A 12082-nucleotide genomic window follows, 5' to 3' on the forward strand; every position below is an offset into this window, starting at 1 on the left:
TAGGTTCAGAGGCAGCTTCTTCCCTGCGGCTGTCACCCTACTGAACTTGAACACTGCACCGACCTGACAACCTACTACCCCTGCAACCCCCCCCCCCCCCCCCCCCCCCCCCCCCCCCCGGACAATTGCAGTATTGCACTATACTCCACTCCCCTCCCCTGCTCTTACTCATACCACTGCTCTTCTGTACATACCTGTCCATACTGTTCATACTGCACATAATGCACATATCCTTATATTTTCTTTAATACTACTGCACATACTGTATATACCTGTTTATACGGCATTCCATATTTATATTTATTCTGCTATCTACCTCATGCTACTGTTAATACATATATACTGCATTACCCATACAGCTCATATGCTGCTACACTGTTCATACTGTAACTATTTATTCTGCTATAATGCTACTGTTACTCATATACTGCTATACTGCACTGCTATATTATACTGCACTACTACTGATCATATATTGCACTACCTGTAAATACTGTTCATTGCACTTTCTGCTATTTTGCACTTCTGGTTAGACGCTAACTGCATTTCGTTGTCTCTGTACTTGTACTCTGCACAATGACAATAAAGTTGAATCTAATCAAATCTAATCTAATCTAATTACACAGAGAAAACAGGCAAGAAATACAAATTGTTGGCAATATTTAATTTTTGAGGACTTAAAATACGTACAATGGTTGATTTGGTAAACTACTGTACAATCCCATTTACCTTTATTAACATGTTAGTTTATAGTACAACTACATTTGGGCATTCTTATTGAATAGTTAGATAGCACAATGATCAAACCACAGCATCTGTTTCATTACCTTTAGTAAGGCTTTATTCAGTTAAAAACACATTTTACATCAGTTAAAAATAAAAATGCAATCCCTGAAGAGAAATAAAAGTGAATAGGTCTAAGGAAAAAGGCCACAAGAATAATCATATTTTAAAAAGGCACATTTCCCTTCAAGCCAAGAGTACTTTGCATCACTGATATTTGAACAATAGTTGTGATGAAGCAAATGCTTAGATACCAAACCATAGGAGGTAGGATGGAGCTTTTGCTCACTGTCTATTTGCCATCCTCTATTTGCAACTCAGTGGAGCAAAAGACAACAAAAGGGAGAGTTCACATTTAGGCCACTGTTGTAGAATATCAGTGAAAGTTATCTAAGAATAAAAATACGAAAGAAATAAAGAATAAAACTATTGGACAGAAAACGAAGGAATCTATCGCTAGATGTATATTTAGCCTCATTACACACATGTAACTATTTTGCTCAAATAACTATGCTTACAATGAGACAATATTGTGCTGACCAATGCGCTGGTAAAGTGATTGTGATGAAATCAAAGAATACCATGACAACGAAAATATTTGGAGACAAACATAGCAAGCTTGTATATAAAGCTCCATAGGAGACTGTAAATATAGCTATTTAAGCTGGATTGTTGGGCATGATAAAATATTTTTATTTGATATTTGAGACATGTGCTAGTACAAGTAACATGGCTAACATGACTAGATGCTAATATTGTTTACCCGATTTTTAAAAATACATAATTATAACCTGTGCAGTTTTACACTCTCCGTTTATAGGATGATGGGGAAAGCTAAATAATAGAGAATATTCAATTATATTATGGTGGGAGTATATTTCATGTCATTTTTGCAGCACTGAACGTTTGTTAGGGTGTCTCCAGTGACGTTCCACTTTATCAGCGTATTGTAAATTCAAAACAAATATACCTACAACACAACATTTTTACATCTATTTACATTGCTTAAAACATTTGAGCCCAACCAGCAATCCCCCTCATAAAAATACACTATGAGATAAAGGTATATTATTTGTTTGTGATGCAAATGAGTTTCAAAGGAACCAGTCCATTGTCCATGAGTTTATCATCTACAAAGGGTAGGTGGGCCTTGGATGAAACCGTAATCTGTCTTGTCCATGTCATCAGGTGTCCTTATCATTCCTCACTGTGCAACCATTTTCCTGTGACCTACACCCCTGTTTTCTCTTTGATCCAGCCACGGAATTTGGTCACTTTTGTGTAGATGCCAGGCTTGTTCCTGCGGGCACATCCATCACCCCAACTCACCACTCCAGCCAGGAACATACGACTCCCACCAGGGCTGGAGAGAGGGCCACCAGAATCCCCCTGAGAGAGAGGGGGAGACAGAGAGAGAGAGTGTATGTGAGAATAGATTGATCAGAGTTATATGGGGAAGGGTAGTGAAGACTTCTGGGAGCAGGGACAGTACCTGGCATGCGTCCACCCCACCGCTCAGCACCCCAGCACACACCATACGGGAGGTGAGCTTCCCACTCATCAGACGGTCACAGACGGTGCTGTTGATGATGCGGACCTGGGCCTTCTGGAGCACTGATGCACCATATCCTGGAACATCCATGAAGAGTACTTTATTATCATCAATAGTAGTATTATGTCATAGTAATGTTTTAACATAAGAACTATTGTGAGCACATTGTCTCACATCAGGTGTGATCATGAAGCAAGTTTTTACAACCGCGACAGGACAGGCCTATAAACCAGCACCGCCTCCAGACTCACCTCCCTCTCGCGTGGCTCCCCAGCCAGTGATCCAGACAGAGTTGCCGGATGGGAAGTCATGTTGAGCAGAGGGCAGGCAGATGGGCCTAATATAGTCAGTGAAGGCCACAGGACTGTCCAGCTCCATCAGGGCAATGTCGTTGTCAAACGTGTATCCGTTGTAATAGGGGTGTGGGATGACCTGCCGCAGGTTCCTCTTCACAACAGTTTTACCATTCTGTTTCTGGATATGAAGGCCCAGATAGGCCTCCCAGGTATTAGGCTGGGAGAATCTGTGAACACACACATAAATGTCAATATTGTATCCAAATCAGATCTCTTACATCAAACGGTAGATTGAAGCAGCATTAGTGACTGCACACCCAGCAGTGGAATAGATATGCATGCAGAGGGATGAGATGTAGTTGATGGGAAACGTACCTGATTTTGCTATCATCTTGCACACAGTGAGCAGCGGTGACGAGCCAGCGCTCGTTAATGATGGAGGCCCCACACACATGACCTGAATTCTTGACATGGAGGCTGACCTGCCATGGAAACTCCCCTTCCTCTGCATCCTGACCACCCACAATGCGCGACGTCTTAAATGAACTCCTCCCACAATCTGCCAGTTAGAATATCATTTTCATATCATATGAAAAGCTGAACAGTATGTATATTCAAACCTCATTTTAGGGTCAAGAGCAGTTTACCCATGAAGTTTTATAAGGGAATGGGACAATGTATCTCGTACCACAGTTGGCCTCATCAGATCCATCCTCACAGTCTGATGTCCCGTCACACTCTGGGTTCACCTTGCTAATGCACTTATTGTTTTTACATCTGTAGGTATAATCTGTGCATGTAATATCGGTTGCTGGGGAGAGGAGAGGAAAAATCCAAATGAACAATCACTAGCCATAAACACAGGCACATCAGTGTGGCATCCTATCTGTGTTATCTGAGGGTAAACGGTTCTCACTTCTTCCACAGTCCAGCTCATCTGAACCATCCCCACAGTCGTCTCTGCCATCACAGCGCTTCTTCTCAGACACACAGTTGTCGTTCCGACACTTCAGCTCTCCAGATTTACATCCACCTAAGATCAGCCAGCCATGAGAAAACAGGACGAGGGACCACTTTCATGCAATTGATTCCTCTGTCAAGAAAGCTGACACTTTGAGAAACCCTGTAAACCGCAGGTCTCACCACAGTTCTGTTCATCTGTATTGTCACCACAGTCGTTGACACCATCACACTGCCAGAAGGAGGGCTTACATATGCCATTCTTACAATGGATCTGAGAGGACGTACATTCTACACACAAATACACAAAGATACTCTGGTTAGACGTTCAAGCAAACATTAGCATATTTAACAATATCCATTTTGCTGATCATTGGCAATGTGTGATATCGATGTATCAATGTCCTGTATTTGTGTCCTGCATTTGTAATACATGTCAATATAAAATAAGTGTATGTGTGTGTTTGTGTGTGTGAGAGTGTAAGAGAGAGAGCATAAGTAGAATTTGTACTCACTGCAGTTCAACTCATCACTCATGTCTCCACAGTCATTCCAGCCATCACACTTGAGCTCTGTCTTAATGCAGCGCTTATTTTTACACTGGAACTTCTTAGGACAAGCTGTGGATGGAGGGAATAGGGGAAGTCAGCCAGGTGAATGCAGAGACAGTGATCTGAGACCTGTCATAGGCTGCACTGTCATTAGCCTCTAAGAAAACATGGCTTCTGAAAAGACAATGTGAGAGTGAAAGCCATAATACTTTCTACTTACGGTCCTTAGTCTCAAAGGCCTCAAACATAGCGGAGAAGCCTCTGTCTACATAGGAGGCATCTGAGTAAAAGACAACCATCATCTGGTTGGTATCACTGCTGATCACAGTGCTGGGTGGCTTATCTCCACACAGCCTAAGGCAGAGAAACAGACATACCTGTTAACACAATATCGTTTTCATACACAAGACACATGGGAAGACAGGAGAAACACAAGAGCATCCAGCTCTAATGTCACCATTACTAAACTCACCTCTGCCTGTTGATCTCCACATAGTCCTTATTACATTCTTTACTGTCCTCCTGTCCTGGCTCAGACAAAAGGAACTGAGTGAACTGCACTTTTACAGATTTACCAGCAGGGACCTCGGAGAGAACAAGTATACAGGCACTTTGAATAACATGGGAATCTCCAATTTAATTTCATCCCAGAAAACTTCAGTGCTGGTGAAGTGAAAAACATGTGGCTGCATATTGTACCTTCATGGGGCTCCCTCTTACCTTGATATTCCATTCACAGTAGGAGTTGGGGGGGTAGTAATTTGGGTAGTTTGGAGATGTGAAGTGACCCTTTTCTCCAGATAGTTGACCACCACACACTAGATCTAAAACCATTAAGGAATGAGCGGATAGAACATAATATATTTTAAGCATTTGCACCTGAACTAAAGAATGTGAGACTAAAAGCAGTTTTTCCCCCCATATTTTGCCAGAGTGTCTCTTTAATGGGTATGTGTGGAGTGAACTTCAGTCTGTCCCACTGGACTGTACCTTTGCTGCCCCGTGGGATCTGTGAAACATGGGCCCTGAGACCAGGGTAGTTCCTCCTTTCATTAGTGACCAAGGTTACCAGCATGACATTTCGAGAGGAGAGGAAGGTCAAATGATCACTGGGTGAGTAGTACCCACAAATCCTGCCAAAAAGGTAAAGGCACAGTTTTTACAATAAAAATAACAACATTATACAAATTCCAGCCTTGACTCTCAGACAAGCCCTAAACATTTGAGCATGGGATTCATTCTACCCTTTTCACCTGTAATACAGTACATCTGACCAGTAGAGGGCCTTGCACTCAAGAGATAAGCTTCTCACCAACATCAGAATTTTCCAAAACCCATCCACCCATAGATAAGTGTTCAGGATTTCAAAAAGATTCACAATAATATCAAATTAAAAAACACAACAGAATGTTTAACTATGCAGAATGTGAAGTAGTTATTCATCTACTCATACCTGCCCACAGCCTGTGGGCAAAGCAAAGTGCAAACTCACTCATCCATGATACGGCTCTCAATCGCCACCAGTGAGTCATAGACTTTGACAAAGTCATTGCGGCAGTCCTCCTCCAGATTGAAGGTGTCAAAGTCCAGCTTAATCACATGACCTGGGTCTGCTCTCAGCTGCCATTGGATGAGGGTGTTGGGGGTGTATGGCTTGTTGGGGAAGCCAGGAGACTGAATCACACCAATTGTATTGGCCCTGGTGTGTTCTGAGTACCTGTAATAATCTAAGGGAACACTGACACTCACTCATGTGCTCACAGGATATGGATATCGACCATACAATGATTCACAGAATTGTACATACTATATAATATTTTATGGTGATTAATCCTGTCCCGAAAATCGTCTTTGTAAACCTCCTATGATTCCTTACTCCAATGTGCAGAAACAATACAGAACTCACCACTGAATGATGTTGTGAACATACGAGAGTCCAGTGCTGCAAGATAACAGACACAAACTCTGATTACATCTTATGCACGGATCTTTAGCTACATAAAAAAGGACAATATTGAGCATGCTTGAGAGATTTCTCGTTAACATACGTAACCAATGCAGGATGCATATAAATGATAGCCACAATCATAAGGACAGTATGATTGCAACAGAGATACATATACATACAAGATATTCTGTAGTAAAATAGAGGCATGCCAAAGGCAGCTGTTTTGACACTACCTGCAGACACCACTTCATCAAACACCAGAGAGTTTCCTGGTCTGTTTAACAAACTGCGCTGTTCTTTGTCCACTATCTTGTCCATTGAAGACATGGTCCTGTCAACAGCTGCCTCCTGCCCTGCTGGCACTCTGAACTCAGACAGGTAGTATGCAATCACACTGCCTTCACTGGAACCAAGAGGAGAAAAGAATAAAGAAGCATGTTCACAGGTCACACATTCAAACTCCTACGTTAAGAAGGTTACATTGTCATTAATAAATAGCCATGCAATGGTGGAAAATTGAGATGAATATCATCCAGCTGATCTCTCCCCCAAACTCAGTCATACCTGAAGGCTTGAACAGTGGAACCAATGTAATATTTTGCTAGCTGGGGCGTCTTGGAATAGATTGTTTTAAGCTGAAAGAGACAAAATAAAGGAATGAGTGAGCCAATGAACATTCTTTCAGTAATTCAAATAACAAAAAAAACTTGTTTTGTAGATGTACAAAAGTCTGAACTCTTTCATAGCAGTATTTACCGTATGATAATAAGAGTAACAGGAGTATGAGCAACAGGAGATCTCTCACCTGTTTAATCACCTGCCCAGCCATGGCTCTGAACTCTGTGCTGTTGGAGTTCTCATAGGCATTCTCAAACACATGGTTAGTGATCCGTATAGAGCCACTATACATCTTCCTGATCCGCACATCCTTACGGACTACAGGTTTACATGGAGAAATATTTCACACATTGGCAAAAATCTATAAGCTGGAATAACTAATATGGTCCTAATTTAAAATAATGGCTACTTATACATTACTTTTTCCCGGGAAGGGGTTGATATTGGGCAGTGGAAGGAGGGGGTACTTACAGTGGAAATGCCAAACCAGCAGCCCAGTCATGAGAGCAATAACAGCAGCAAAGATCACCAGGCCGATCACTGCCCCGACCCTCCCTGGTCCCTTCTTTTTCTCCAGGTTCTTAGTGTCTGATGCTGGCAGGAACTGAACAGAAGAGTCCCAATTCCTGTCCTGAGTGAGAGAGAGAAACAGCAAGAGAGTCAGAGTAAGCAAGAGAGAGAGAGATTAGCTGAATATACAGTGCCTTCGGAAAGTACTCAGATCCCTTCACTTGTTCCATATTTTGTTATAGACTCAATTTAAAATGGATTAAATTAAAAGAATCAATCCACACACAATACCCCATATACAAAATGATGAACAATACTGTACTGTCCCAAGCATGGTGCTATACCAATAGTGGTGCGGTGCCTGCTTTTCACTTTCTTTTTAAACACAATGGAAAGAATGTTTTCTCTCTCCCAACTAGCATACTAGGTAGATAAACAACTAGAAATATGCGAAACCAGTAGAGAGCATATGTGCATGTGTATTTCTGGAATATGTCAGCTGTCTGTGACCTACACTATCACACAGTGAGGTCCCAATACCTGACACAATTTGGGGTGAAAGAGTGAGAATGAACAACACAGTACTCTAAGAATGGTGCAGGCCTGTTATGCCTTGGTTAGGAACAATCTACTGAGACAATGAACAATGAACAATCACGTTCAAAATCAAAGAATATTGTTCAAAAGTCGGTCTGATACATTTCAATTCTGTAGAGCAGTCATGGCAGCTGAGGAAGTCGTCCTGGGAAGGGGGGAGGGGGGTATTAGGTCTTGCCAAACCTGTTAGGAACCAGCTACTTGAGGTATAACATAATTATTAGAAAGTGCTATGTTCACTGCTCAGAAAATTTTAAAAAAATGCTTATTTATAACACTATTGAAATCCAACTTTGAATTAAATTAACACAAATTATGCAAGAATATAACAACCAGATTAAGATCTCATTGATGTGGCTTCATTGGTGGATAATAATCCAGCACTGAACATAAATTAAAGTCAGGCATTAGCCTATAGACCACATAAATAAAAATGTTTACCGACAAGTCTCAGCCTGACAGGGTGATAAGAATTAACCAGAATGCACCCTTCCAAGACCTATTGACTCAATACAAAAGTCATCAATAATAATAATAATAATAATAATAATACATACATACATACATACATACCAGTACCAGTCAAAAGTTTGGACAAACCTTCTCATTCAATGGTTTTTCATTATTTTTTAGGACTTTCTACATTGTAGATTAATATTGAAGACATCAAAACTATGAAGGAACACATATGGAATTATGTAGTAAACAAAAAAGTGTTAAACAAACCAGAATATGTTTTATATTTTAGATTCTTCAAAGTAGCCACCTTTTGCTTTGATGACAGCTTTGCACACTCTTGGCAAGGTGTGTCCAAAGTTTTGACTGGTACTGTATGTGTTTGTAAAGTAGGTTGTCTATGCAAAAGCGTTTCAATAAATTGCAAGTAACAGTGCGAAAGTAGCACCTATTGCATGAGGAGCGAAGGATAGTGAAAGTTAACAAAAGTAAGAAGTATAGGTAGACCTACTAAATACTGATATCGATTTAGTTTATGAATTAATAAGTGATTAAAACTGGTCATTCTGTTACCAAATCAAATTGGTAACGGAATAACTGAAATTGAATCAGCTACATTCACTTACTGTACAGAACACTTACTGTTGTTCAGAACCTAAAAGGGTTCTTCATCTGTCCCTGTGGGAGATCCCTTTAAGGAACCCTTTTGGGTTTCATGTAGAACCCTTTTCACAAAGGTTCTTCCACAGGGACAGCCGAAAAACAGTGTGAAATCATACAAACCACGGCATCAACATCCTCACCAAACACTGCATCAACATCCTCATCTCATGCACAAATATGGAGCGCAAGTAACTTCCATTGATAATGATGACATACATGTTGCACTTCTACAAAAAGGACATCAAGGGATTTATCGCACTGACACATAAGGTGTGATGTCCCTGAGACCGATTATTAGGATTCTTTCAACACCGGTTGCAGACAATAAAGAACATTTTAATTTGCGGGGGGCAAACTAGGAGCAGATTGGGTGTCTCTCTGTGTGTGTCTACATGACATAGGCCTACTTGTATTTGCTGCCAAAAGTGTAGGCTAGTTACTTGTGGTATTATGAAGAAAAAGACACTGAAAACCACAATTGTCAGTGATTGAAATCACATTACATTTTTGTTTTTATGTTTGTTGTGTATTGTGAGTTTTTATCAATTAATTGTTGAATGTTATATATACGGTAAGTTGATAAAATAATACATTATTACCTTAATGAGAGAGATCTATTGTATATTTCTACATTTGTTGTTACCGGATGTAAATCCACTTCACTTACTGTAGCTCAATAGCCAAAACAGCTATTTTCAAACTCAAGGTATCATATGATAGCTAACACCCCACTCTTTCCCCAGACATATTTGAATCTTAATTTGGAGCAGATATTTAACAGTTTTAGGGAAATGTGGTTACATAACCAACCCAGGGAGATTTTAGGGTCATTTTGTTATTGAACTTTGAAGCTGCACAGTTTTTAAAGTAAATGTGTGTTTTTTTTCAGTTGGAATTGTTAGAAGTAGTCCTTGTGCATAGAGTTATATAGTTTGTGTGGCATATGTTTGAAAGTGAACAGTTGAGGGTCATTCTGCTCTGTGGAATTACCCATTTACAACACAGCATCCAAGACATTCAACTATCTGTGTGACACTAACCTTGCTTGGACTGTTTACTAGTGCAGAGGGAGTAGGAACAACAGGGTTCCACTGTAAAATTGGGCAACCCCCATTTGGCAGGCCTGTCTAGTAAACTTGTCTGTCAATCAAAAGGTATTCTGTCATAGAATTTTACAGACAATCTTTGGATCACAGTTAAAAAGGGACTGCACTTGAGAACGAGATTTGTTTCTTGGAGGTGTGGTTTGATGTACATCCAAAGATCAACCTTCAAATTTGTCAGGGAAAGGAGAGGCGCAGCTTTGGGGCTAGAATTGATGTGTATGACTATGACCAATGCTACATAGACCGTATTTAACAAAAAAAGTTGTGTTTTAGGCTTCAGTTCCTCTTTAAAGGTAGACTCTGGGATATATCTGGGACTCTGTGAAAACAGAGCAACTGTGCAATCAAAGATATTGTAGTAAACAATAGCGAACAGACAGTGTCCACTCGTTTCACTGCCCTCCAACATAAGATGGCAGAGTGCACGCGCCAATCTCATTCAATCACAACACGCTCTATTCTCTTGTCTGTTGCATTCCCGTTTTTGTCTCTGGCAGCATCGCCCTGCTCGTTTTGCTATGACATCATATCCCAAGTGTCTTTAAGACCCCAGAATAGCTGCCAGACACAAACAGCTGTTAAATTAGACTATTTGGAAAGAGAATACTTTTTTAAAGAAGATACCCAATTCAATACCTAATTCTAACTAATAAATTGTTCAACCTATTTTCCTCATTATTCTGCGGGTTTGGGATAAACATTGGGTGCTTTGCTATTCCCTGTGGAGGTAGAGTACTGGGAACATGTCATGACAGGGTCGTGGAATCCATGCATCTCTTTGTTGAGGGTTCTCTGATTGGCTTAATACACTCCATCTCTTTGCAGTGCCTCTCTGATGAGCTACATTTTATTCTAATTGTTAGCAGAGCAATTTTTGGATATTGGAGTCAGTTGCAATAACATCCTTAGGTTAAGACTGTGATGCAACCCTAAAGATCTTCAGAAAATTTGCTCAAAGAACAGCTGAAATTGCTTGAGCCAGTGCAGCCTTCACTGTAGAACAACATTATTATTATTCAATCATAATATTGTTAAAAATAATATTGTTGTGGAACATTGACTAATAGGACAGGGGCAATTTAATGTAAATTGTTTCCGGGTTTCTTTGTGTAATCTAAATTAAGACAGTCAAGTAAATCCTGTACAGAAAATCTGACTGATGCGGGTCAAGAAAATGCAGGTCAAAGCAGCTTTCTCTTTCCTGATAGTCTCTTCGCTATTCATTAGTCACTATTCGTGAAAGCTTCAACGAGACAGGTGCTTAGAGCTACTATTTCAAATTGAGAGAGAGAGAGAGAGAGAGAGAGAGAGAGAGAGAGAGACGTTAGCAGAATAATACCTGGGACTTCGGTGTGAATCGCATTCCGCTGTCCCTGTAGTCCTCCATAGCTGTTGACACCCGCGAGTATGAAAAAAACACAACCTGTGTTCTCACTTCTGTTCTTCCGTGGGGGCTCTGCCCCTGGTTTCAGTACTCTCGACAAATTCCAAGGTGAATGTAGGCCCTTTGTCTTCAAAGAAATCGTGCTGTTTGTTGACGAAAGCAGGTAAACCACATATGCGGACAACACAGCCAAAAGAGATAATTGAAAACAATTAAGATTAGTTTGTGTTCCAATAAATGTTGGGATTGTATTGTAGGTTCCTCCGACAATGTGCCTTGTCTCACTGAGAGTCGACTATCTGCGTGACAAAAAATGTTTTCCGGGGAAATTAAGATTACGAAGGGCGTACCTGTTTGAGCGATACTCACCTGTAACTTCCTGTGTAGTTTACAGGTGTTGTCGTCTTGTGGGGGAAGGAGGAGGCGTTAACCGCGCTAATATATTGTAACACGTAATATTCAACTAAATTGAGTGATTGTTGGAAGAGTGATGCCAGTGTGGAAATTAGGAATTGTAAATGGAACGAGAATGGGAGGCGCCGGCCAGGCACATCACATTTCTGAGGCGGCACTAACTATTTGACCCAAAAAAACCGATTTAGTCATAACACAGATTGGATAATAACACAAATATATGTACAGTGCCCTGCGTAAGTAA

General features: G+C 40.6%; 1 protein-coding gene across 1 annotated transcript; it reads right to left on the reverse strand.

Moving 5' to 3' along the window:
* Nucleotides 1-643: 643 nt before the first annotated feature.
* On the reverse strand, nt 644-11712 carry st14a (ST14 transmembrane serine protease matriptase a). The gene is made up of 19 exons (XM_083695408.1): nt 11380-11712; nt 7180-7339; nt 6896-7026; nt 6655-6725; nt 6324-6493; nt 6049-6084; nt 5635-5869; nt 5133-5275; nt 4863-4966; nt 4615-4727; nt 4363-4496; nt 4107-4211; nt 3775-3882; nt 3548-3664; nt 3320-3442; nt 3007-3190; nt 2587-2858; nt 2276-2412; nt 644-2172 (listed from the first exon to the last, which is right to left on the reverse strand). Exons 1-19 carry the CDS (start codon nt 11425-11427, stop codon nt 2014-2016), a joined length of 2550 nt encoding a protein of 849 aa, XP_083551534.1. The 5' UTR covers nt 11428-11712; the 3' UTR covers nt 644-2013.
* Nucleotides 11713-12082: the final 370 nt, after the last annotated feature.

This window comes from Argentina silus (genome assembly GCF_951799395.1).
Source record: "Argentina silus genome assembly, chromosome: X".
In the NCBI taxonomy this organism is placed as follows: domain Eukaryota; kingdom Metazoa; phylum Chordata; class Actinopteri; order Argentiniformes; family Argentinidae; genus Argentina; species Argentina silus.